The sequence below is a fragment of the Tenebrio molitor genome, chromosome 5 (genome assembly GCF_963966145.1).
Source record: "Tenebrio molitor chromosome 5, icTenMoli1.1, whole genome shotgun sequence".
In the NCBI taxonomy this organism is placed as follows: Eukaryota; Metazoa; Arthropoda; class Insecta; order Coleoptera; family Tenebrionidae; genus Tenebrio; species Tenebrio molitor.
In genome coordinates, this window is record NC_091050.1 from 989,253 (window position 1) to 1,016,452 (window position 27,200).

The 27,200-nt window shown below is 35.8% G+C and overlaps 5 protein-coding genes, 1 long non-coding RNA gene and 1 other non-coding gene across 12 annotated transcripts; 5 read left to right on the forward strand and 2 right to left on the reverse strand.

Annotated features, from left to right (window-relative positions):
- Positions 1-166: 166 nt before the first annotated feature.
- Positions 167-3,133, forward strand: Prdm13 (PR/SET domain 13). Its single transcript, XM_069049307.1, has 4 exons — positions 167-452; positions 1,327-1,633; positions 2,176-2,839; positions 2,894-3,133. The coding sequence occupies exons 1-4, from the start codon at positions 255-257 to the stop codon at positions 3,051-3,053; spliced, it is 1,329 nt and encodes a 442-aa protein (XP_068905408.1). The 5' UTR covers positions 167-254; the 3' UTR covers positions 3,054-3,133.
- TRNAS-CGA (transfer RNA serine (anticodon CGA)) lies at positions 2,053-2,134 on the forward strand. Its single transcript has one exon. It is a non-coding gene; the product is annotated as a tRNA-Ser (tRNA).
- A 1,231-nt stretch (positions 3,134-4,364) lies between the features above and the next one.
- Positions 4,365-5,663, forward strand: LOC138130348 (brachyurin-like). Its single transcript, XM_069046797.1, has 6 exons — positions 4,365-4,516; positions 4,572-4,726; positions 4,907-5,073; positions 5,144-5,233; positions 5,291-5,430; positions 5,483-5,663. The coding sequence occupies exons 1-6, from the start codon at positions 4,457-4,459 to the stop codon at positions 5,645-5,647; spliced, it is 777 nt and encodes a 258-aa protein (XP_068902898.1). The 5' UTR covers positions 4,365-4,456; the 3' UTR covers positions 5,648-5,663.
- Positions 5,664-6,918: 1,255 nt separating this feature from the next.
- LOC138130358 (uncharacterized) lies at positions 6,919-12,531 on the reverse strand. Its single transcript, XR_011159581.1, has 2 exons — positions 12,331-12,531; positions 6,919-12,276 (listed from the first exon to the last, which is right to left on the reverse strand). It is a non-coding gene; the product is annotated as an uncharacterized lncRNA (long non-coding RNA).
- LOC138130349 (brachyurin-like) lies at positions 8,108-9,347 on the forward strand. Its single transcript, XM_069046798.1, has 6 exons — positions 8,108-8,242; positions 8,299-8,453; positions 8,603-8,769; positions 8,822-8,911; positions 8,961-9,100; positions 9,150-9,347. Exons 1-6 carry the CDS (start codon positions 8,183-8,185, stop codon positions 9,312-9,314), a joined length of 777 nt encoding a protein of 258 aa, XP_068902899.1. The 5' UTR covers positions 8,108-8,182; the 3' UTR covers positions 9,315-9,347.
- Positions 10,123-11,512, forward strand: LOC138130347 (brachyurin-like). Of its 2 annotated transcripts, XM_069046795.1 has the most exons (7): positions 10,123-10,241; positions 10,291-10,466; positions 10,515-10,684; positions 10,743-10,832; positions 10,988-11,127; positions 11,194-11,398; positions 11,440-11,512. In XM_069046795.1, the coding sequence occupies exons 1-6, from the start codon at positions 10,179-10,181 to the stop codon at positions 11,359-11,361; spliced, it is 807 nt and encodes a 268-aa protein (XP_068902896.1). In that variant the 5' UTR covers positions 10,123-10,178; the 3' UTR covers positions 11,362-11,398; positions 11,440-11,512. The 2 variants fall into 2 exon arrangements, with proteins under 2 accessions (XP_068902896.1, XP_068902895.1); XM_069046794.1 differs by having other exon boundaries at positions 11,194-11,512.
- Positions 12,532-17,646: 5,115 nt separating the features above from the next.
- On the reverse strand, positions 17,647-26,396 carry LOC138130338 (zinc finger protein 320-like). Of its 5 annotated transcripts, XM_069046781.1 has the most exons (8): positions 26,126-26,396; positions 23,110-23,203; positions 22,354-23,049; positions 22,187-22,300; positions 21,973-22,128; positions 21,699-21,915; positions 20,264-20,371; positions 17,647-19,412 (listed from the first exon to the last, which is right to left on the reverse strand). In XM_069046781.1, exon 8 carries the CDS (start codon positions 19,396-19,398, stop codon positions 17,734-17,736), a length of 1,665 nt encoding a protein of 554 aa, XP_068902882.1. In that variant the 5' UTR covers positions 19,399-19,412; positions 20,264-20,371; positions 21,699-21,915; positions 21,973-22,128; positions 22,187-22,300; positions 22,354-23,049; positions 23,110-23,203; positions 26,126-26,396; the 3' UTR covers positions 17,647-17,733. The 5 variants fall into 5 exon arrangements, with proteins under 5 accessions (XP_068902882.1, XP_068902883.1, XP_068902884.1 ...); XM_069046782.1 differs by lacking the exon at positions 23,110-23,203 and having other exon boundaries at positions 21,973-23,049; XM_069046783.1 differs by lacking the exon at positions 21,699-21,915 and having other exon boundaries at positions 21,973-23,049.
- Between the last annotated feature and the right edge of the window lie 804 nt (positions 26,397-27,200).

Below are 27,200 nucleotides of genomic sequence, written 5' to 3' on the forward strand. Positions count from 1 at the left end.
ACACCCCTGTCCCACCCGGTCCAGCTGAGGGATGAAACAATCCGGGGTGGATCCGCGTTGACCGGCCCCCAGAGGGTGGTAGGTGGTAATGGAACCAAACTACCAAACCACTTTTAGTTTATTTTTAACAACCAAACAATTTACCAGTCATAATAATTAAATCACGCGAGCTTTGAACGTCAAACAATCCACAAATTAGAGTTATATTTCAAAAATAAAAAGTGACAACATTTTTGAGGACCGTGGATTGAAGAATGTTCCCGATAGTGCCTCAAAATTTCGACGTGAAAAGCCACAATTTCTCGAGTCCGGAGGTGATCACCAGTTTTGTGACGGGTTCTTCGAAGCTTTTGGTGCCGGGGAAGGTCACCGCTTTTACCACCATCCCCCAAGGGGCTGTCTCGGCGCCGATCGAGGCCGCGCAACTCCTGGGGCAACCCGACGTGGTGCAAGTAAGTTACATTCACTACAATTATTAGTACTTTGATTTTTTTTTTATTTTTTCATTTAAAGTGGTGCTGAACCAGACAGGCTTTTAAAAATTCGAATTTTGAGCTTGTGCCAAACAAATGTCAATTTAAAAGCTTCCGCAATAAAAATTTCAGTTAAGTAGAGCTTTTCGCACTAATTATTTATTTCTGGTTTTATAAAAAAGTTAATAAAAGATGCACAAAATGCCACAATCTAAAATAAAAATAATGAATAGATTAATTTTATTTCTGCGATGATACAATAATTAAAAGCAGATTGTCAATTTATTGTCTTGTAATATTTTTATTCTTATTATTAAATTCGGGATAATTTTGCGACTTCGTGAATGTTTTGAATTATTCACTTTTATTGAAAATATACAATATTTTGGAAATCTGAGCGAGACGTCGTTGTGTCAAAATATTTCACAGACGTTTTCGGAAAATATAACAAGTTGAGAAAAGAAAACAATTATTTATGATGAGAAACAATTTAAACACTTTTTGTATGGACAAAAATATCATAAAGAAGGAAACCTCAAAAGCAACATGAAATATAAAGGAACAAGGAATAAATAAGTATAATAATAAAGCTCAAAACGCTTTGGACGTATTAAATCAAATTTAAAAGAAACATCTCTTGAAAAATATATTTTTTAAGATGGTCCAAATAGATCAAGAAGACAAGAGTTATTATCAACATTTTATAAAGTTGCAAAATGTTTGTTTTATATATATTTTTAAAATGCTGTTGCCTCTTCAAAACGTTCTCTTCTTCTTCTTGCAAGATCCTTCTTATTAAAATCCCTTTGGCACTTTTAAAAATTTTAAAATAAGACCCAATTTTTATTTTCAGATATCTGCACAACCCAACTCCCTAGGCACCATCGACCTAGAAAAACAATCGAAAGACGTATGGTGTCAGGACACCCATTGGGTGAGGGCTTTGCGTCTGTCAGACGACTGTCACAGCTACAACATCCAGCTTCGGTTCCAACCAACCCAACGACCGGGAACTAGTTTTACCAAAAATGTCCCAACACCCAAACTGATACTTCAGGCTGTGAGACCCATAGAGATGGGTCAAGAACTACTTTTGTGGTTTTCCGAAGATATTCTGGCGATGTTGCAGATCGCTTTTTTGACACCGGCGAATATACAAGGTGAGCAAAACATTAAGTACATTGTGTATACTCGTATCAAATGAAAAAATGAAATATAAATAAAAATTAATTACTTATGAATTAATTAGATTTTTAATTGTAGACTTATTAAATTATCTCTAACCGAAATTTTGTAGCACTAATAGTATCTAACCAAATATCTTATTGCAAAAAACTTCTTAAATAAATTTAAAGAAAAATATTTCTATTATTAACATATTTTATAAAAAACATTAATTACGAGTTATTAATTTGATTACTTTTGACCTAAGCTTAATTTGCGACATACAGCGTACTTTTGGAGTAAAGAAAAATCAAGTAATTTTTGTCTTAATTGTTTAAATTAATTATAATTCATAATTAGTGGCTGTCATCAGTGCTGCCCTCTATCACTGTATCATGTCCACCACTAAACATCAGCAGTCGTGGCCGAGTGGTTAAGGCGTCTGACTCGAAATCAGATTCCCATTGGGAGCGTAGGTTCGAATCCTACCGGCTGCGCGTTTTTTTTTTCTCAATTCTTAAACTCCACCCCTTTCCAGGTCAAAAGAAATACGTTTGTACGAAATGTTCAGCTCTTTACGAATCACCGAATCCGCTAAAACTCCACATATCGCTCGGATGCGGCCGCTACACCGTCACGTCCTTGTGGGAGCGCTTATCGAACGCCATCCGCGAGAACGCCCTCCAGAACATCCTCAAACAGGACATTTTCGACTTCAAACTGTCCCCGGAGCCCCAAATAACGAGACAGCGCAACGCCATGGACCTGTCAGTCTCCGGAGGGGCCCAGACGAGACAAGAAAGCTGCCCAAGAGAGATCTACAGACCTTACAGCAGCGAATGTTCGGCTTTCAAGCCGTTCAGGAAGATGCAAGAGGAGAGCTTGTTGGGGCCGATTATGGAAAACGTGCAGATGTGGCCGCTGGCGCCGTTCGAACAGCACAACTTCCATTTGCAGCAGAGCGGGAACGACGACGAGGCCCACATCGAGACCCTGGTCAGCAGCCTGGGGAAGTCCAAGCAAGGACACATTTGTCTCTACTGCGGAAAGTGCTACTCGAGGAAGTACGGCTTGAAGATCCACATCAGGACGCACACGGGGTACAAGCCCTTGAAGTGCAAGTTCTGCATGAGGCCCTTCGGCGATCCGAGCAATCTGAACAAGCACGTCAGGCTGCACGCCGAGGGGAACACTCCGTATAAGTAGGTAGTAGGTTGGGGGTGTCTCAGGGTTGAGATTAAGTTTTTTGAGGACAGGTGCGACTTGTGCGGGAAGATCCTGGTGAGGAGGCGGGACCTGGACAGGCACTTGAAGTCCAGGCATATGATCGAGATGCATCCCGGTCTTAATATTTTACAAGAGGATTCGAATCCTGACGAAGATGTGAAGAGCGAAAGCGAGATACCGAATAGTTAATTTGTTATCGTATATTGAATTATTTTTATGAATTTTTTTCACTATTTAAAGATTTTTATTAAAATAAAATTATTTTTTTATTGCCGTCTTTTACATTAACTTACCACTGGCTCCCACAAAAGGTTCTTTACAACGTGGAGAAAAATGTTTTGCGTGTTTGACATATGGCGATGTCAAAAAAGGCTGTCTGGTGCAGGACAAGTACTAAACAAGGACGTTGAGAAGTGATGTTTTCCTGGTTTACATTTACAAAATCCTGCAACGAAATGCGACCTCCCTATTGGTTAGTGGAATAGAGTAGCCAATAAGGAGGTCGCATTTCGTTGGAGGATTTTGTAAATGGCCCGCGCAATCGCCTACCAGGAAAAAATATGCTATAGTATTTTTAAAATTATTTCTCCTGCATGATTCTTACTAATGGCTTAAAAAAAAACAGTAGCGAAGTATCGTGTTTTCTTTTAAATTTCACCTCAAAGTAGGCGTTGAAGAGTCGATTGTGAACGCATCACCTATTACAGATCACGGAACAGCTGTTTAAAGCTAACCTCACTTTTTGCGTTGTTTGTGTTTTTACTCTGTAGATTGACAAGTGATGCGCTCACAATCGACTCTTCAACGCCTACTTGGACGTGAAATTAAAAAAAAAAACACCAATGGTTCATAAACTTTAAACAGGTACACATATTAATTTGTAAAAATGTAAAAAGCCACTAGCATTTTCTTGTTTTTGTTTTAAACAGCTGACAACAAAATACAGGGTGTCGCAAAATTAACGCATTCCAAGTCGAGGGTCTTGTGGAGAAAAATCTCAGGAATCTCGAAAAAATAAAATAAAAAATATCGGGGTGGTCTTTACAAAGATATATGGGTCTGAAGGTTCAAACTTTTCATCATGTTTTCTTCAAATAAAAAATATAAATGGTTGACATTCATTTTGAAATATGGTGAGGATGATTATGTAAAATTTGAAAATATAAATGAAAAGACATTTCTTGAAAAAACAGCTTTATCTCAAAAAAATTAAAGATTTATTTTTCCAATTTTTGTTCAAAAAGGAAGTACAACATAGCTAGAATATTAATCAGGTACTTTTGAACAAATATTGGCAACTTTGATATTTTTTTCAAAGTGATAGCAATTTTTTTTTAAACATTTTTACTTGGCCAACAGGATGTCCCCTACTAAGCCCCGAACTCGGAATACGATAATTTTAAGACACCCTGTATATAAAAATCCACATAATAAAATATGTTGTAAAGATTACAGTAGCATCGAAAGGAAATTTGCAATTATTTTATTGATCTATTATAATCCCATAATGCCAATAATGCAATAAACACCATATTTTAGACAATATTATTTAAACCTCACCAAGTCAGTATCCAAATGCATCTGGACCAAAAATGAATTGTCTCATTATTTCTCTATGTGTCATCACCATTTGCCTGGCTTCTGCCAAAAAGGTAAAACAAAAATCTAACACTTCACCTATTTCTTACACCTTTGATTTTTTGGCAGCCAACATCTAGGATTGTTGGCGGCGACGAAGCACTAGTTGGTGAGTTCCCATTCGCAGCAGCCATCTACGTTCGAAAAGATGATGGTACATACTTTTGCGGTGGTACCCTGATCAGCAACCAATGGGTACTAACTTCCGGCCATTGCGTAGAGAAGTACTTAATTGTTTTACTCTTTTATGATAATCTCCTCTTTACCATTTACTCTTCGTAATTTGAACAATTTGAAACAATTCCCTTGATTTTGTTTCCAAGACAAGAAAACAGACTCATTAACAATTTTTTTTAACAACTTTTTTCATTTTTAAAGACACATTAGCATCATTTTTATTCCAGTGCCGTATCCTTTACAATTCAATTGGGCTCAAACACACTGCAAGGAAATGACCCCAACCGCATCGTCCTGTCTTCCAGCGAGTACGACCTCCATCCAGATTTCAATTCTGAAACTCTTCAGAATGACATCGGACTCGTCAAGCTTCGCATGGCGGTCGAGTATACAGGTGAGATCTTTGAAAAACAGTTTCTCCTCATTCTGCACACAAAAACTCTCGTTTTTTTACCTTCCCTCAGATTATCTAAGACAAATACGCTTCATGCCTACTTACACGCTTCAAGATGGCGCTCCAACGATTGCGATTGGCTGGGGCCAAATCAGTGATGGTGATGACACTCCCAGACAATACGCAATTAACTAAAATATTTAAAAAATAATTTTAGACGAATCTGGGATTTCCAATGAACTTCGGGCGGTTGATTTAACCTCGGTGTCTAAAGCAGAGTGTCAGCTGACTTATGGTAGTCAAATTATCGACAGTATGGTGTGTGTTAATGGAAATTATAATGAAGGAACGTGTACTGTGAGTGGGTTCTAAATTAAAAACAATGAATTGATACCTTATGTATTTGAAGGGTGATATGGGGACTCCATTGCTGCAGCATGTTGGTAGAGGGTATTATTTGATTGTTGGTGTTGCAAGTTTTATCAGTGGTAATGGGTGCGAGAGCACCGACCCATCGGGATACACCAGGACGTTTAGTTACATGGACTGGATCAAAAATGTTACAAATACTTAATAAAAAATTGAATAAACCTGTTTTGTTTATCTTTACCTCTTTGGAAAGTCTTTAGAACGCGATGTAGCAAAGTGAGGGTGTTTCAAGACGACAGAATACCTACAGTGGAAGTCAAACTGATTTTGAAGAAACGAGAAGAAAGTAAATATAAGTGAAATGAAAGGAGTGAATATCAAGAATTAAGAAACAAACTAGAAGAATATCTATTGGTAATAAAAAAAGAGTTGAGGTTAAAGAGGCTTTGAAAATAAATGTGGATTAAGCAGGAGATAAAGATAAGGAAAAGAGATAAATGAGAGGATTAAGTTTGTTTAGTGGCAGATAAAATGCCAATAAAAATATAATTTTGCCGTTTTCTTTTACCTTTTCCACCTCTGTTTCGTGGATTTAATGATATCACCTCCGTTCGCAACGTAGGTGCCGATTTGGTACAGCTCTAGGCCTCTAGATCCTTCAATTATTCTTGCCGCGTTACAATATTCTCAAAATTACTTCCAGTAACGTATTTTTGAAAATTTTTAACTGTTCTGTATTCGTTATTATCGGCCGTTCAAATGAAATCCTGGGCTGAGTAGGCTTTGGAAAAAATTAAACCGTTTAGAACAGTGTAAAGTTTAAATTTCCCGCCTTTTGACACGAATGACATTTGTTTATGTTTAATCGGGACATAATTGAACATGTTTGTTTTCAACAAAGGGTGCCCTTAGATATTTGCTTCGAGAATAGGAATCGTTACGTTATTCTATTTTTGATGTAAAACATTGCAAAGAAAGAAAAAAAAAGAAAAAATTGCTGGCTCTAAATTTTAGGTTAGCTGTCAACATGCTCCAATTAATCTACGCTTTAAAAAAGCACAACAATTGACGATTTCCATCGCCTTCCCAGCCCAGGATTTCATTTGAACGCGCGATAGTTTCTACTATAATCTATTCATTTTGATTGTGACCACTCCGTAGTAACTTTTCAGTTGCTAGGTTATTGATAGGGAATTTTAGATAACACTAAATCCAGTCGCAGTTGGCAACTCTCGGAGGCGCCATTTTGACAGAAACGTCACGCTCACAGAAGACAGAACGGAGAACGACTTGCGCAAATGTTTTTTAACGTACACTGTGCGCATATCTATAAAATTGAGTTTTGGTACAAAATTTTACAATTCAAAAAGAAAATGCCACGTCGTCTTCTCAAAGTTGGGACCAAACGGTTAATATTAACTTGTTTCGAGACGTTTATTGAAGCCAACGGGAAAACAACTCACAAAAATGAACATCACCAATAAAGTTAACTCTATTTGTGCTTTTTTGTTGTACATTTTGGCTAGTAAGTGTTGTAGTTTGATATCTTCTGCCTTTTCATCCCCTGTAAATCATTTTTTTGAACTTTCTGTCTGATTAGTTTTTATCTGAAAATATTTGATTAATCAATGCTAATTGAAAGTTCTGATTACCTTTATACCAGGCATTTTTCGCTTTTGTCTTACTGCCAAATGACCATTTCCTTCGTTCTTCATTAAGATCGAGAATTGCATGAGGTGATTTCGAAGTTTTTACGTTAAATAATCTGTACCTGGATATAACTCCACTTTTCAACAGACGTGATCACAGAATCAGACAGACGTTTTTAGTTTCTCCTACTTCAAATATTGATTTCTGTTATTAATATTGATAAATACATAAAAATCATTGCTTTACTACCATGGTCAAGTTTTGACAATTCTGACATTTTCCATCATGTTCACACCACACAAATATTTAGGGTAAAACGTATGCAGCACACAGCTAAACAGCGCCTACTATGTTTTTCGTTGTGGTCACAATCAAAGTGAATAGATAGTACTGTACCTACCTACTACAACAAACCACCATAGAAGAATATACAGGGTGTCTCAAAATTGGCAAATTCCAAATTCAGAGCATGGTAGGGAAAGACCCAGTGGAGCTCGAAAAATACTTAGAAAAAAAAAGCCGCCCTTCCTGAAGAAGATATAATCACTTTAATTTTGTTCAATACATAGCAGCCTTCATATCCACAGTGACAAAATACTATTCTAGCTACGTTGCCGTTCCATTTTAAGAAAAATTACAAAAATGTAAGATTTTTTTACTCCAGAGTAAAGCTATAAATAACAATAAACAGCCTGTATTTGAAGAAAACGCACTTAACAGTGCACCTTCAGACCAATGTATCTTTGTGGGGGGAGTCCCGATTTTTTTTTTTATTTCCATATTTGGACTACTGAAGTGATCTCCTACAACGCTCTGAATTTGGAATTCGCGAATATTGAGAGACCCTGTATATAATTTTAAAACTGTTTTTTTGTTGTTTTCCTTAACTCACGTGTGTGATAAGAACGTAATTTTAGATTACCTAGTATAAAATTTTAAGTTTGTGATTTGAAAATGACGGTTGAATTATTTTCTAGGTTTAGTGTGATCTAATCATAGCAATATCATCATAAAAACATAACCATTAGATTTGAAACAATTTTATCTCGAGAAGTCACCACATCAGTATTCCAATGCTTCTGGGAAAAAAATGAGTCGCCTCGTTACTTCCTTATGTCTCATTTCCGTTTGCCTCGCTTCTGCAAAGAAGGTAAACAAGACAATTCTTGCACTCGATTCATTTTCCAATCGTCTTTTTTTTTGCAGCCAACTTCCAGAATTGTTGGCGGCAATGAGGCCTTCGCTCGACAGTTCCCATTCGCAGCCGCCATCTACGTTCGAAAAGACGATGGTACATACTTTTGCGGAGGCACCCTGATCAACAATCAGTGGGTACTGACTTCCGCTCATTGCGTACAAAAGTAAGAAGCAATTATTAACAATTTATTATAGCACTTCTCTCCACACAGAAAAATCCTAGAAGTTTTTTGAACACGACCCTCTCAATTTACTTCAAGGACAACAGCCACGTCTCATTTTCCAAATAATGTTTTTATCATTTTGATTTCAGTGCCGTTTCGTTTACGATTCAGTTGGGGTCAAACACTTTGCAAGGAAATGACACCAACCGTATTGTCCTGTCTACCAACGAATACGTACTCAATCCAGACTTTAATCCAGAAACTCTTCAAAATGATATAGGCCTTGTCAAGTTTCGCATGCCCGTCGAGTACACAGGTGAAAGCATTCAAAAACGATTTTTCCAATTTTTTTCCTTACCTTTTCTTAGATTACGTAACACAAATATATGCTATGCCGACGTTTTCACTCCAAAATGGCGCCACCGCTGTTGCTATTGGCTGGGGACAAACCAGCGATGGTGAATAATAAATATCTTGCAAAATAAATTATGAAACAATTTTTTTTAGAAGAATCTAGCTTATCAAATGAACTTCGTTATGCAGATTTGACCACAGTGTCTAATGCAGAGTGCCAACAGATTTATGGTAACCAAATTACCAACAATATGGTATGCGTTAGTGGAAATTACAACGAAGGAACTTGTATTGTAAGTTAATTTGAAATTGAAGAAAACCGAGTTGATGGTGTAATTGAAGGGTGATATGGGGAGTCCTTTGGTGCAACATGTTGGTAGAGGCTTTTACTTGCATGTTGGGGTTGCAAGTTTTATCAGTGGGAATGGGTGCGAGAGCACGGACCCATCTGGATACACCAGGACGTTCAGTTACATGGACTGGATAAAAAATGTTACAACTACATGAAAAACAATAAAAAAAAAAGATAGAAAAAAGCAATGGCTAAATTGTTTTATTTAATTTACTTATAAAATGAAGGGTTGTGCTTTTGGCACGCGTTCTGTAAAAGTAACGGCAAATTAAAATAACAGTACAAAGAAAATAACGCAAGGACAGATGCAGAAGCAAGAAGAAAGTGAATGAAAACAGCAGAAGTAGGAATAGTGTGATAGAGAATGACAAATAAAAAAAAAATAGGAATGAGATGAAGTAATATTAAAAATTAGAAAACAATCACATATGTATACAGGGTGTTAGGTAAATGTCCTGCCAAAAGTTAACCGCGAGCTACTGGCTTCATGTAGAACTCGGAAAAAATATTCAAAAAATACTAGATAGGTATGTCAAAAAATTGACATTTAATTTTTGAAGTAAAATTTTTTTTAACTGCTTTTAGTCTTCTATGTAGTCCCACAACCTCGTAGGTAAAATTTCGGCTTATTTTTAAAATACACCCTGTATATCATATTTTATAAAACGTACGCCAATGCGAAGTAACCTCTAGGAAATATGCTTTAAATCAAGAAAATCGCATTGGTGTACGTTTTATAAAATATGATGTACAGGGTGTATTTTTAAAATGTGCCAAAATTTTACCTACGAGTTATTTTTTCACATAGAATTTTTTAAATATTTTTTCCGAGTTCTACATGAAGCCATGAGGGAAAGGAACTGAGACGGAAGAGAGGTTGAGATAGATGTGGTAAAGATAAAGAGAAAAGATAAACGATGGTATTAAGCTGGCTTAATATGTCGTTACAAGATAAAATGGCAATAAAAAGATTATTTCTTATTGGCATTATTAAAAATTTGCGATTCGCGCTACCAACAATGAAAATTTGTCTACTTCTTATTCCATGTTTGTTACAGATTTGCTCTGTACAGCCAGACGCGGTAAGCCACCTTACTTGCCTCAACCTAAGCCACAGTACTGTTGTTTTAGGTAAAAATCGTCAGAAGCACCATTTCGAACCGCATCATCGGTGGAGCAGCCGCAAGACCTGCTCAATTCCCATACGCAGCGGCCATTTTTGTGGAGACCGCCAACAGCAGACATTTCTGCGGGGGAACCATCGTGGGCAAACGATGGATTCTTACCGCAGGCACTTGTGTTTATAAGTATGGTCTTTGTTGAAGAGTCTGCGGGAGTTAATTGTCGAGTTTTAGCGCTACCGCTTTCACCATTTATTTAGGGTCGGTTAGTCTGGACGGGGACGATCCAAATCGAATGATTTTGGCCACAAATGATTACGAAATTCATCCGGAGTTTAATCCCGAGACCCTCGAGAATGACGTGGGGCTGGTCAAGCTCAGAATGGAGATCACGTACTACACTAGTGAGACAAATGTTGCGAGGGTTGGCGAAATTATTGTTTTTTCTTTTCTGTTGCGCAGCGTACGTGAGTCAAGTGCGATTTATGCCAACCAGTGTTCTTCCTTCAAGTGCGTTTGTGGTGGCTCTGGGGTGGGGACAAGTCAGTGACGGTAAAAAAATTGAAAACAATTACATATTTTATGAAAATATCATAATGTGTATTGTGGGTTGCCTACCCACGCGCAATATGTTTATAAATGTTTTCTTCAACAGTTTTGCAAAACCTGCACTTTATAACAATAATTGTTATTTAATATCGTTACAGATGATAATGTGCCGTATAATGATCTTCATTACGTTAATGTGACAACAATATCCAACGAGGAGTGCAGGATAACTTATGGGACACAAATTACGGACGAGATGGTCTGTACTGCTGGAAATTTCAACGAAGGGACTTGCATCGTAAATAAATTCAATAACTAACTTCAAGCATGTGAAAATGTAAATTTTTTCGTTTTTGTGCGCTAGGGTGACAGCGGCGGACCGTTACTGCAAGATACTCCGATGAGACATTTCATGCTTGTTGGTGTGGCAAGCTTTGTAAGTGGAAATGGATGTGAAAGCTTAGATCCTTCAGGATTTTCAAGAGCTTTCAGCTACATGCCATGGCTAAACCAAGTTCTGTTTGGAAGTTAATCTTCTTTTACAACTCGTCCAATTATCTGCATATTGGTTTATTATTGGTAATGGTAATTGGTGCGATACATATGAATATACCAAGACATTTAGTTACATTGACGGGGGTGGGAACAACACTTCATAAAATAAAAATTCAGCAAAAAATGAATCAGTGGTCTTTTTTACTTTCTATTGTCATCTACCTATATCAATTCTTGTGTAAATTAAGAAAAGAAAAATTACATATAACTAAATAAAGAAAATCAAAATAGGAAAAACAAGAGTGTGGGAAGAAAATGATTCATTTATACAACGTAAAGACGTACTCGTAAGAAACAAATAAAATTGAGATACTAAAAAAATGTGTAAGTAAGAGCTGCGGCGAAAGAGGCGTCGAGGATAAGGAGGAGAAGATGAGATAAAGATAAGAAAATCAGGCTTGCTTAGCTGTGACAAGATAAATCGCCAATAAAAATTCTATTTTCCTATTGACGTAAATAAAAATTTGAAATTCACGTAACAAAGAATGGAAATCGTTTTGCTTGTTGTTTCACGTTTGCTTGCTCCTTTTCTCTTTTATTGTAGCCTACGTAAGACAAATACGATACATGCCGACCAATGCTCTTGATTCTGATGCAGTTGTGGTGGCTCTCGGGTGGGGACAAGTCAATGATGGTTGGTTCAAAATAATTAAAACACATTTGGGTCGTTTCACGGCACCGTTATTAAAGTTGCCGATAACTAATATCGTGATTAATCTAAACATAAAACGATATAGATTTATGCAATTATAATCTGCCAGAAAGAGATGAATTCGTCACCAAGGTAATTAGAGTAAGGGTGCCCATTGGATCGTACATTTCGGAGCATACTTTTAATCTTTTATTGCAGGTTGTGAAAGAAAGCGCATGCTGATGTCGTGATCCTAATAATCTATATACACAAATAATAATAATCATTTGAAAATATTTCACCATAAACTTTTACCTTTCCAAAAAACTGATAATCAATTGTGAGTAACTCTGGAACACCAACAAAAACGGGTTCTTGCAAGTTGTTTAGAAAGATCAGCAGAATTTTTCTGTTTTTGAGATTCCAACCAGTCCAAGAAGAGTTTAAGGCATTGTCATAAACATCTTCCGACTGACATGCAATGAAGAACATAACAAAATTACAGTAATACACCGAGCACAGTTGTTACCAAGTTAGTGATCATCTGTCCGCTATAAAAAGCCAACATTAAATTCATTACACCTCCTGATAGGGTAACAGAAATAAGCCCGAGATGAGCGGTCAGAGGAACGTCTTGTGACTCCTAGAAGTTGAATTATTATTATGTTGAAGGATTATCATTTTATTGATGTTTGGTACCGATTCTACGTTAAAAAAGGTGAAGAGCAAGCTGATGAGCAAACTCCTAAGGTATTACTTGCAATTAAGGGTCTAGAAAGTGTATCGTTCATTTTTCTTTGAAACCTGCAACAAATAATAAAAGAAGAAAACAGAACCAACCGGCATTGTACGAGTGTATTACGTTACCTTTTCAAAAAAGAGTGTTGATAAATACAGACTTTAAGCATCTCAAAAATCTTGTTCTGGTAGTTTGCGTCTTCCAGCAGAACGTTATCATCTGCACCATCGTGATTAATGCGAAGGTTTTCCAAAACATTGTCGAGAAGATTAAAACGATCTTTTACTTTTAAAATCAGATATATCAAAACGAAAGAATTGTGAACCATGGCGTAGCCCATCAGAGGGATCGTGGAGAAGTACAAGTTGCATAAAACATTAGACAAAGCTGGATTTTCCAACTTGTTAAAAAGGAGAACCGCGTAGAAAAGATCGCCATTTACGAAAGCGGCGTGCCAGTGAAGCGCACTTGCTAACAGCACGAGTGCCAAATTAAGAAGGGCACTCAACGCTATGATCCTGGTTTCGAGTTTTGGTTCTTGTTCGTATTTCCGATAAAATTTGTTTGTATTCCAAGTAATGTTTGTTATTTCTTTATGTAATGAGTAAACGTCGGGGACTACTACTACGCCCACGATAATTCCTAACAAACCCTGTAAACATATGAACTGTGTAGGATAGGGGATTAGGAGGAATACAGTGGGACGACTCACCATTGTATAAATCATAAAGATTGTTACATATTTTATCAAGAAAATTCTATCGAAAGTTGCTACCAAGTGTCCTATTTGTATCAGATGAATAACGCTGTGAAAGAGAAGTACCAAAACCGATATCGCTTTAAAGAACTTATTTTTCATTATTTGAAAACTTAGTAAATATAACAAATTCGAAAAATTGTCAGCTACTAAAAATTTAGAAAGGTTTGCCTTCGAAAACATTATGGTTCCGAAACTAGTGAATAAATTGTGGTCATTTCCAGGTTTCTGATATTTGATATTCTGTTAAATTGCAGTAATTTATAGGTTGATTTCGACGACAAAAGTAGATGAGAATTAGCCTGTTTGGATAAATTATTCAATTTACGTTTTATTTGAAGCAGTTCTAATAAACGACAAGCTTAAAGATTTCATTATGTTTCCTTTATTTCAAAGCTGTACAGAACTATTTTATCTAGGGTATTAAATTAAAAGATAAAAACTATATAAGTATTTAGCCTTATTGTTAAGTAGGTATATTCCTCACGCGTTAAAATTATTACGCAAGTAAATTAAAACAACTAATAGAATATAATTATTAATTAATTATACATAAGCTTCTGAAAAAAGATTGTTCATGTCTTTAAGGCTCATTGGTATCAATTCTTAGCTGTGTGATAAAATAAGGGTTACATTACGTTCTTGTTTTCACTTTTTTAATTTTGATTTTTCGCGAAAATGTCAAAGAAACGCCAACGATGTGCTGTGTTAACCTAGAAAACAACTCTTCCATTTCGGCTAGGTTTATAGACATTTAAGCAACAATTCTCCCAGAGTAAGTGTAAAATGGATTTTACCATTGAAGATATGTGTGCATATTGTAAGAAGGATCAGATATTTTTTTGCATGTACCCACCGTAATTCCCAGCAAATCCTGTAAATACATATTTTTCCTAACACATCTGGGATTTCTGTATAGTTCGTAAAGGAGCACATTGAACTTCTTCCGAGTAATTTATTTTGTGGTACACGTAAAATATTCTTAACGAGTCATTTGTTTAGAATACGTGGCAAACATTATCACTGAAGAAATAACGAGTACCTACCTTGTAGTAGATTATACGTTCTTAATATTTAACACAGCGAACTAATGTTGATATTCCTTACAATATCATTAATGAACATAAATTAATCATTCATGGCGGATACAATACACACAACCAATTTTGTTTATTTAATGAACGTTATACCAAACGAAACTCAGATACATATTACACTAATTTATAAATTAGCAGATTATATCATTAAGAGTAGAAGTGAGTCTTTTTATGGTAAGCGGGTAAGCCCATAGACCATAAACTGAACGCCAACTGAGCAAAGTACAAAAAGACCTTCTGCTCTGGGGGGTTAGGAGGAATACAGTGGGACGACAGAAGACATATACTTACCATAAAAAATACTTTTTAGGCACCCTTTACTGAAAACCGTAATTTTACGTCGTCACAAGCGGACGAAAAGTAACTTTTTGTCGGACGCTAACCGTGGCGTCATCTGTTAGTCTGTTTAGTAAGTTAGCAACGAAACCGACAAAACTGATAATTGTCCTGTCACCATAAATTATGTAAATAAATAATTGTATTGCAAAAAGTAAATTTCTAGTTTTGTTTTTCACATACAGTCGATTGCAAAAAAATCGAATACATTAAGTCAGAAACAAAAGATTTACAATACATGTGTTAAAAATACGAAAATTGGAGCTCTTGATTTTTACGTTATACCTACTCGATTTTTGTACATTTTTTGACTTTTTTTTTTAATTTTGTGGTAAGTATCATAAACAAAAAGAACGAAACCATTTAATATGATTTTTATTTTTATGCCCAAATTTTGTTTTAAAATTACATTTTTCATACTGAAACCAGCGAACACGAGTTTGTATTATTTGGATATTGAATGGAACTTCATTTTGGACCTAAACATAAAACGATATAGATTTATGCAATTATAATCTGCCAGAAAAGTAATTAGAGTCATGATTACATTTAATAAAGGTGTCGTACATTTCGGAGCATAACAAGATCTAGTTTTTATTGCAGGTTGTGAAAGAAAGCGCATGCTGATGTTGTGATCGTAATAATCTATGTACACAAATAATAATTACATATTTGAAAATATTTCACCATAAACTTTTACCTTTCCAAAAAACTGATAATCAATGGTGAGTAACTCTGGAACACCAACAAAAACGGGTTCTTGCAGGTTGCTTAGAAAGATCAGCAGAATTTTTCTGTTTTGGAGATTCCAACCAGTGTAAGAAGAGTTTAAGGCATTGTCATAAACATCTTCCGACTGACATGCAATGAAGAACATAACAAAATTACAGTAATACACCGAGCACAATTGTTACCAGGTTAATGATCATCTGTCCGCTATAAAAAACCAACAAAAAAATCATTACACCTCCCGATAGGGTAACAGACCTAAGCCAGAAATAAGCGGTCAGAGGAACGTCTTGTGACTCCTAGAAGTTTAATTATTATGTTGAAGTATCATCATTTTATTGATGTTTAATACCAGTTCCACGTTAAAAAAGGTGAAAAGCACGCTGATGATGAAGCAAACTCCTAAGGTATTAATTGCAATTAGGGGTCGAGAAAGTGTACCGTTCATTTTTCTTTGAAACCTGCAACAAATAATAAAAGAAGAAAACGGAACCAACCGGCAATGCAACAGTGGATTACGTTACCTTTTCAAAAAAGAGTGTTGATAGATACAGACTTTAAGCATCTCAAAAATCTTATTTTGGTTGTTTGCGTCTTCCAGCAGTACGTTATCATCTGCACCATCGTGATTAGTGCGAAGGTCTTCCAAAACGTTGTCGAGAAGATTAAAACGATCTTTTACTTTTAAAATCAGATATATCACAAGGAAAGAATTGTGAACCATGGCGTAGCCCATCAGGGGTAACGTGGAGCAGTACAAGTGGCATAAAACATTAGACAAAGCTGGATTTTCCAACTTGTTAAAAAGGAGAACCGCGTAGAAAAGGTCACCATTTACGAAAGCGGCGTGCCAGTGAAGCGCACTTGCTAACAACACGAGTGCCAAATTGAGAAGAACACCCAATGCTATGATCCTGGTTTCGAGTTTTGGTCGTTCTTGTTCGTATTTCAGATCAAATTTTTTTGTATTCCAAGAAATATTTGTTATTTCTTTATGTAATGAGTAACAGTCGGGGATTACTGCTAAGCCCACGATAATTCCTAACAAACCCTGTAAACATATGAACTGTATAGGATAGGGGGTTAGGAGGAATACAGTGGGACGACTCACCATTGTATAAACAATGAAGACGATTACATATTTTATCAGGAGAATTCTATCGAAAGTTGCTACCAAGTGTCCTATTTGTATCAGGTGAATAACGCTGTGAAAGAGAAGTACCATAACCGATATCGCTTTAAAGAACTTATTTTTCATTATTTGAAAACTTAGTCAATATAACAAATTTAAAAAATTGTCATCGAGAAAAAATTTCCAGCGATTTGTCTTGGAAAACATGGCCAACATCGTGACTCAACAACCAAGGAATGTAGACATTTCACATTTGTCAGTGCATTTTTAATATTCAGTATTCCGTTATACGAGTATTTTGTGGTAGATAGCTTTATGATGATATTATAAATAAGTAGTAAACAGTCGTTAATGGCGCAGGATATAATCAGACACAATTAATTAGTTTAATTAATGAGCGCAAACACTCGCTCCGCTTTTACATTACGAGCTTTATAATATGTGTTCAGTTGAAAAGTCCATCAACTTGGCTTTGATCTTTGTCGCTATCTTTGTCTAACCACTTAATTTACAATGATGTTGTCTTTTAAAAAATAAAGTCAAAGCCAACTTGATGAACATTTCAATTGAACACTTGTTATGAGCAAATTTACTCCCTGATTGTATGAAGTAAAGCTGCTCTTTTTTCCCCTTGGGCAAAAAAACTGCCAACTCAAGCTTTTAGACAACTTTTTTCCGTCGGCAAAAAAAGCATAATGTAGGCAACTTAACCTTTTATATGATGCATATTTATTTCATATTAATTTTCCGAGAGTAACAATCATGCACTCCCGAGGTGCTTATGTTTTTTTTTGACTTTTTTTTTAATTTTGTGGTAAGTATCATGAACAAAAAGAACGAAACCATTTAATATCATTTTTATTTTTATGTCCAAATTTTGTTTTAAAATTACATTTTTCACACTGAAATCACCGAACGCGAGTCTATATTATTCGGATATTGAATGAAACTTCATTTTGGACCGTTTGTTGAGTATTGAATGTTCAGCGATTTTATGATTGGCTGACACATGATTTTTTTGATGTTGAGTTAGGTAGTCCTTTCGTTTCGCTTTATATTCACATTTATCACAGCTGTACCACTGGCTGGCATCTGCTGAGAGATGACTTTTCTCATGTCGTTGTAAGTGATCCTTCCGTTTCGTCTTAAATTCGCATTTATCACAGCTTAACCATGGAAGAGCTGAGTGATGAGTATTCTTATGTCGCCACAGGTAACTCTTTCGTTTCGTCTTAAATTCGCATTTATCACAGCTATGCCACTGGATGGCATCTGCTGAGAGATGGATTGTCTTATGTTGTCTAATGTACTTCTTATTTTTCGTTATGTATTTACATATATCACATCTATACCACTGGACAGGATCCGCTGACAGATGAATTTTTTTATGCCGTATTAGGCGGTCCTCTCGCTTCGTCTCAAATTCGCATTTATCACAGCTGTAACACTGGACAGCATATGCTGGCAGATGCTTTTTCTCATGTCGCTTTAGGTACTCCTTTCGTTTCGCTTTAAATTCGCATTTATCACAGCTATACCACTCGCTGGCATCTGTTAAGAAATGAGTTGTCTCATGATATTTAATGTCTTTTTTACATTTCGCTTTGTATTCGCATTTATCACAGCTATACCACTGGGCCGCATCTGCTGAGACATGAATTTTCTTATGTCGCCATAGGTTGCCCCTCCGAATCGTTCTATATTCGCACTTATCACAGCCATACCATTTAACAGAGTCATGAGAATTCTCATGTCGCCTTAAGTAACTCCTTCGTTTCGCCTTAAAATCGCATTTATCACATCTATACCACTGGATGGCATCTGCTGAGAGATGAACTGTCTTATGATCGTAATGTTCTCTCTTATATTTCGTTTTGTATTGGCATTTATCACAGCTATACCACTGGACATTATCTGCTGACATATGATTTGTCTGATGTACTTTTAGGCCGCCCTTTCGTTTAGATTTATATTCGCATTTATCACAATTATACCACTGGACGTCATCTGTTGAGTGTTGAAGTTTCTTATGTCTGCGAAGAGTGCAATAACTTTTAGATTTAAACTGACATTCGGTGCAATGAAACCAGTGTACAGCTTCGAGAGTGGCATGTTTAAAGTTTAGGTGTTCCCTTAGATGATTTTTTGTTTTTCCTTTGTAATTGCAATGAAAACAACGAAATCTTTCCTTCTGGTGAAGTGACTGCTTTGCGGTCTGGTGTCTTTCCTTTGCCTTAAAGGAACAACATTCCGATCGGTACCACTCCTCATCACTAACGTTCTCACATTCTTCTTCCGTATCAAAACATGAACTTTTCAAGTGTTTGATCCACAGTAAAACAGAATACGTTTCAAACGAGCACTTTTGACAAATGTAGCTATTCACTACAGTGTCATTTTTGGGTTGTTCTTGCACATAATCAGAGTCCTTTCTGTGATATTCCCTGATATGTTGTTTCAAAATTACCACAAGATCGGTTTCAAAATTGCAGTGCTTGCAGTAGTATTTTTCCAAATCGTTTCTTTCGCATCTGGATGATTTAAGCAACAACCGGCCTTTCGGGATACTCTCGTTATATTCTAAATTTGGCATTTTGATCTTATAATCTGAAAAATTTAATTTCATGTCAATATAAAAAACTACTCAAAATAATTTCAAAATATTCAAATCTTGTCTTATCTACTTGTAAATTTTGATCTGCTCAATCTACTGTACTATCGAGCGGTCAAATTAATTTGTAATCGAGTCATCCAATAAACGCAGCGTTAAGTCTTGACAGTTGACATTTCAGGGAAACTATTGCAACGGTGGTTAATGTTGCAAAGAATTTAATTATTGTATACCGAAAAGTTGCAATTAACAACAAAATTAGATTTTATTTGATGGGTCATTTATTCAAATCGCATAAAAAAATAAGCAAGACTCGATTACAAACACGGCTTTCTAGATTAATAAGAGTCGAAGACGAGTCGAAGCCTCTAATAAATACGGCTGGTCGAGTTCCTTGAACTGTCTGTTCCTTCAAAAGCATAAGTAGGTATAGTAGCGCCCTCTATTAAAAAACGAAAAATATTTAAATTAAATGAATAAAAAATCGTATTAATGTTTGTTTTTTCTATCAATAATCTACTTTTCGAAGTAGTGTATGTAACATACAAATTACGATTCTTTTTAAAATGAGATTTGTACGCGGTTAAGCAGCCAAGTACACAAATGTATAGTGGCGCCCTCTCAGAAACAGTAAAAATGCTCGCAACTGATGAACTCGACCAGCCGTATTAGAAGCTTCGACTCTTATTAATCTAGGAAGCCGTGATTACAAATTTTCTTGATCACACGATCCTACAGTGGCGCAGGCACGGCTTTCGCTAATTATTATAACGTGCTCTACTTTTGTTTTATTTTTCAAAAATCATAATTATGTGATATTTGAGATACAAATCAAGTACGTACTTACCATTAATTCTATCAGAACAGGAAATGAGTTTTTCACAGTCGCAGTGTATTCAGTGTTCGTATTTCTGTTTGGTTATCTATCACGTGGACGCACCCGATCACAAAACACCTGCAATGCAACCGTCATTAGGATTAGGGAACCAGAAATTGACCGAAAGTCACTGGATCTAGTGACTTTAATATGACCCCTAGGAGTGAGGTTGCCAACCTTTCGCCATAATGGCGCTTCTTTTAAATTTAATCTCCTTATTGTATTTATTTATATCAAAGATCTAAATACATAAAAACAAAAAAAATTTTTTTTATCATTACACATCGACCATAAGTTAAAGCATGTTTTACATTAGCTTTCTGTTAGTTTTGTAATGCTATAGCAATCGTTAATTATTCCGTATTGAAATGTTTCGCCATTATTTGTGTATTGTAGGTCATCGACATTCCGTGGGTAATGTTTTGGCGGAAAAGTACGAAACAAAAAATTATAAGAATGTAAATATTTATCGATCCTACGTAGTATGTATTTTGTTGATAGTTTAATTACTATAAGAGGCCGTTCCGTTGGAAGAGTTTACAATGGGATTAAAACGATTAACACATTTCACTTAAATTTTATTTGTCAAGGAATCGTGTATAGTGGTGTTTGGTCCCAACAAAAGGTATAAATAAATGAGCGAATTTAGTAAAACACTTTTGGTGGACGTTTGACTAACGTTTTGAATGAATGGTATTTGACTTGCGGCCCGTGAATTGATGACTAATAGATAAATGATAAATGTCTAAGCTGAATTAATATCTCTCATTGGCGGTAGCCTCCCCGGACCGCGAGAGCCCAAAGTAACGAATAATGAATGAAAATGTTTTGAACAATTTTAGAATTGGTCGCCTTGGCGACAACGCTTTTCCCCGTATATTCGTAAGAAGATCACATATACCGCGATTAAGAATTTAAAACAAATTCTTGAGTTGAGTAATTAAATCTTGACTACAATAATTAAAGTAGAAAAATTAGAGGAATAGGTAATTTACCTTGTAATTGTACAACACGTGGACACCAAAAATAACTGTTATCGGTACTGAACAGTGAACATAACTCGACTTTTCAAGATCACTCCCGGGTTAGAAAAGCAAAAGAGGCTCGCGTCATGGTTCCGCTTTCTCTCAAAGTAACATTATTTTGAAACCTAAATTGGGCTTGAAACGCTCTTACGTAAGTGCCATGGCATGCACCCGCATTCCGTTGATCTGCCACTTCTAAGAATTGTTCTAATTAATTTGTAATCTTCATTCACTCTATCTCACTCACACGTCTGGTTTCTACGAATCTAAATGATGTTACTATTGTCCTTTTTTCTCTGTTTTCTACCAACCGTATTTATGTAATTTGATATTATGATTCCTTATGAGAACGATCGCAGAGTGAGTGTTTAAGCTTCTACCTGTGTTGGAGTTTCATCGGTCAGCATGATTGGTTTTTTCTTATGAAGAATGTTGTGGCTGTGATTGCATTTACGGCATTTGTATGGTACAAATTTAGTTTCTCAACCTTTAACTGTATTTAATTCAAGCTGTATAGTTCCAAACAATTAATATGTAGATACTTGTTTATTGAAAGCCGTAGAAGAAGGTACATCCTGATGTAATGGCGCTGACAATCTACCCATTTATAATTATAGTCAAATCACTTCAAATTATGTAATCATTGATTCTTACCCTTCCGAGAAACTGATAATCAAGTGTGAGTAACTCTGGAACACCAACAAAAACGGGTTCTTGCAAGTTACTTAGAAAGATCAGCAGAATTTTTCTGTTTTTGAGATTCCAACCAGTCCAAGAAGAGTTTAAGGCATTGTCATAAACATCTTCCGACTGACATGCAATGAAGAACATAGCAAATTTACAGTAATACACTGAGTACAGTTGTTACCAAATTAATGATCATCTGTCCACTATAAAAAGCCAAAATTAAATTCATTACACCTCCCGATAGGGTAACAGAAATAAGCCAGAAATGAGCGGTCAGAGGAACGTCTTGTGAATCCTAGAAGTTTAATTATTATGTTGAAGGATCATCATTTTATTGATGTTTAGTACCGGTTCCAGGTTAAAAAAGGTGAAGAGTACGCTGATGATGAAGCAAACTCCTAAGGTATTAATTGCAATTAGGGGTCGAGAAAATATATCGTTCATTTTTCTTTGAAACCTGCAGCAAATAATAAAAGAAGAAAACGGAACCAGCCGGCCATGTGCGAGTGGATTACGTTACCTTTTCAAAAAAGAGTGTTGATAGATACAGACTTTAAGCATCTCAAAAATCTTGTTCTGGTAGTTTGCGTCTTCCAGCAGTACGTTATCATCTGCACCATCGTGATTAGTGCGAAGGTCTTCCAAAACATTGTCGAGAAGATTAAAACGATCTTTTACTTTTAAAATAAGATATATCAAAACGAAAGAATTGTGAACCATGGCGTAGCCCATCAGTGGGATCGTGGAGAAGTACAAGTTGCATAAAACATTAGACAAAGCTGGATTTTCCAACTTGTTAAAAAGGAGAACCGCGTAGAAAAGGTCGCCATTTTCAAAAGCGCTGTGCCAGTGAAGCGCACTTGCTAACAGCACGAGTGCCAAATTAAGAAGAGCACCTAATGCTATGATCCTGGTTTCGAGCTTTGGTTCTTGTTCGTATTTCAGACCAAATTTCTTTGTATTCCAAGAAATATTTGTTATTTCTTTATGTAATGAGTAACTGTCGGGGATTACTGCTAGGCCCACGATAATTCCTAACAAACCCTGTAAACATATGAACCGTATAGGATAGGGAGTTAGGAGGAATACAGTGGGACGACTCACCATTGTATAAACCATGAAAACGGTTACATACTTTATCAGGAGAATTCTATCGAAAGTTGCTACCAAGTGTCCTATTTGTATCAGATGAATAACGCTGTGAAAGAGAAGTACCATAACCGATATCGCTTTAAAGAACTTATTTTTTATTATTTCAAAACTTAGTAAATATAACAAATTTAAAAAATTGTCATCAAGTAAAAATTTCCAGCGATTTGTCTTGGAAAACATGGCCAACATCGTGACTCAACAACCAAGGAATGTAGACATTTGTCAGTGCATTTTTAATGTTCAGTATTAGATTATATTTTGTGGTAGATAGCTTTATGATGATATTATAAATAAGTAAATAGTCGTTAATGGCGCAGGATATAATTTGTTTAATTAATGAGCGCAAACACTCGCTCCGCTTTTACATTACGAGCCTAATATGTATGATGCATATTTATTTCATATTAATTTTCTTTTTTATCCGAGGTGCAGTTTGGAGCCTGTTGGCGAAGCCCGAAGGTCCTACAGAGCACCGAGAGTAACAATCATGCACTCCCGAGGTGCTTATACATGGTTTTTTCACGACCCAATAACAACATTTAGTTGCATTTATCACACTCGAACTTCTGGAAGTCTTCTTTGAACACATGTTTTGTATTTGTTGGGTGTCTCTTGGAATGATGTTTGCTTTTGTATTTGTACCAATATTTGTCACAAATAAACCAGTCCACAGCTACAGAGATGGTATATTGAAACAATAATAATCATAAAACAGAAATTTATTTTCCTGTATACATTGTACAGGTGACATTGAAATGCATCACAATGTGTAAACCATAGTATCTTCGATAAGCGAATAAACCGAAAATGTCGTTAAATATTTTCAATTCATAAAGTCCAATTTAACTTAATTCCATCCCGAAACGAGACGCTTCTGAAACCTAGCCGCAAAAACGCTTTAAAAACAGAGTGATGAAACCTTACTATGAATGAAATAGCTGAAAAACACTTTAAACACACAGACCCGCAAAAACGTGTAAGATAACTAAGAGTGAAAACCAAGTGAAGGAAAAAGTAAAGCAAAAACCATAAATAAACAGTAACATCCTTACAATTTGAAGAATTGTTCAAAGTGTCGGCTGTGATTTCTAATACACACCTGTGCCCTTCTTTACCCTTCTTTGGTTTTAGACAATCTAGACTTTTCTTATGCTGTTTTAGGTATTCGTTCAGTTTCGTCTTAAATTCGCATTTATCACAATATTATACCACTGGATGGCATCTGCTGAGACATGAATTTTCTTATGCCGTTTTAGGTTCTCGTTCTTTTTCGTCTTGAATTCGCATTTATTACAGTCATACCACTGGCTGGGATCTACTGAGAGATGCATTGTGTTACGATGCCGTTTAATGTAGCCCTTATGTTTCGTTTTGTATTTGCATTTTTTGCAACTTTTGTTATGTCGTCTTAGGTTGTCTCATGTTGCTTTAAAATTACAAGATTGGTTACAAAATTGCAGTCCTTGCAGTAGTACTTTTCCAAATCGTTACTTTCGCATCTAGATGATTCGAGTGGTTTCGCGTGATTCACCATATAAAAAGGTGATTGTGAATCTTTCCGTGGCTACATTTCTGGATACTCTCGGTACATTCCAAATTTTGCATTTTCATTTTATAATCTGAAAATTTCATTTCATGTCAATACAAAAAAACTACTCAAAATAATTGCTAAATATACAAGTTTTGTCTTATCTACTTGTAAATTTTGATCTGCTAAATCTACTGCAAGATAGATTCATAACATGAAAAAAAGTTCCCGAGACAACATCATATAATAAGTACTATAGGGACTTTGAGGTAAAACACTTTAACATTGGCAACGTTCGCTCACAGAGTGTACATTGTACCGACCTGTCCTCAGGTTCATTAACCTCTGTTTGTCGACAATTTATCATTGAATGTATCGGGTGATAGGTAAATAAAATTGTAAACGAATCTGCCTTGGATATGAAATGCCTCGATTCTAAATTTCCACCAGTTGAATTATGTAAATAAAAATACCTATTTCTAAATTGGGACTAAAGACCATTTCACAACATTTGCCAATGAAATGACGTTGATGTACGAAATTCTGTGGCCGCCACTGTACATTAATTTTAACTGGTAATAGAACTCGTTAATAGCAACAATATATTTAAGTAAATATATTTTTTTCCTAAACCTTGGAGTTACCAAATTAAAATGATTGAAAGATTTGACACAAATTTCGTTACCCGCCTATAGGAGTATAGGGATCACTTGCTTCGCCGATGCCGATAAGCGTTGAACAAAAAACAAACGCAAGAAAAATTTCACTTGTTTTTTGCTAACTTAAGCACAGCCCGTTGCTGTGATCTACACTGTGGAACAAAATGATTTTCATTTAGTTACCTTTGCATTACCCTTGTAAAATACGAAGTGCCGCCCTACAAAAAAAAAGAAAGCAGTACCCTAACCTCAAAAAATTCCAAATGTAATTTATTGCGAAGGGATGATATGAATGCAAAGCTAACTAGATGGCAATCATTTTGTTCCATATGTATTTTATGTTTGCAAATCACGTGATACTTGTATAATGCATTCAAATGAAAACCTAGGCTGAGTAGACGTTGAAAAAAGTAAACCATTTGGAACAGTGTAAAGTTTGAATTTCCCGCCGTTTGAGACGAATGACATGACGTTTGTTTATGTTTAATATTAATAGGCACATGACTGAAGTGATTGAGCATGAACATGTTTGTTTTCGGCAAACTGTGCCCTTAGAACCTTAGATATATTTGCTTCGAGAATAGGAATCGTTAGCTATTCTATTTTTTATGGAAAACATTGCAAAGAAAAAAATTAGAGATTTTTTGTTTATTAATTTTAGGTTAGCTGTCAACATACTCTAATTACAACTGTCAATTTACACTTTAAAAAAGCAAAACAATTGACGCCTTCCCAGCCCAGGATTTCATTTGAACGTCCGATATGTAAAACAAGTACTTACGGTTAATTCTGGTAATTTAAGTCCTTCACGTTTCTGTAGTTATCAACCACGTGGGCACTATTTATAACTAGTAAAGTGGCAAGCACAGCGGCAAGAAATAACGGCGACTAACGAAAACAGGGATTTTTCAGAATATGCGAAATCACGTTAACCAACATGCGACACTTGCTATTCGCTTTCAGTGAAATAGAGCGAAATAGAGAAATGAAACGTAATTTATTTCAAGTAATGGCAGAGGTAATGGCGACTCCATCTTCACGCCCATAGAATCATAGATTCACGCCCCACATCCAATGAGAATGAAGCAGAATTACAGTGTTCTATAATATTTTATAAATTCAATTCAATATATTTTATTACCTTCGTTTTTGATAAAATAATTTTTTATATTACAATTTAAGATGGCAGATGTAGTTGGCTAGTGAGGCTTATGCCCTTTTCAGCCTTTACAGGTTCCAATGCAGACGTAGGTATAGTAGAAATCTTTTTTTGCAGCCGCACTCTTTTCATCTGTCAGCTATTTCTCAACGATACATTTCCAGGTAAGGGTGGTGTGGCTGGATTTTGCGCTCTGCGCCGGACCACAGCTACTTGAGTGCGATAAACACTGGCGGACGCGGAGTCTCCGCGACTACGAAAGCTTCAAGGAACGAATAATAAATGAAAAGATCTTTAAAAATCCATTTAGGGAAAGGACATAACAGAACAGAAATCAGTGAATTAATAAAAAATAATACCTATTTTTGTAACAAAGTTTTTAATTATTAAAAGAACGCGGCATCAAAGCCATTATGGATATTTTTATCAAGAACTGATAACTGAATATGAAAGAAACGTAGGTACAAGTTTTCAAAACTGGTACCTACTACCTAGTACCTACTTAACAAAACCTCATTATATTTGTATATACGTAAAGGCATGAATATAGGTACATCAGTGACGGCTCGTTAGGGGCGGCAGAGTCGGCCGGGCCGTACCACACAAAATTACGAATTTTATTTTCATATTTTCTGATAAAAAAATGTTTACGTTATTTTTCTTCAAACCCAAATAACAACTTAAATTACAATTTTCA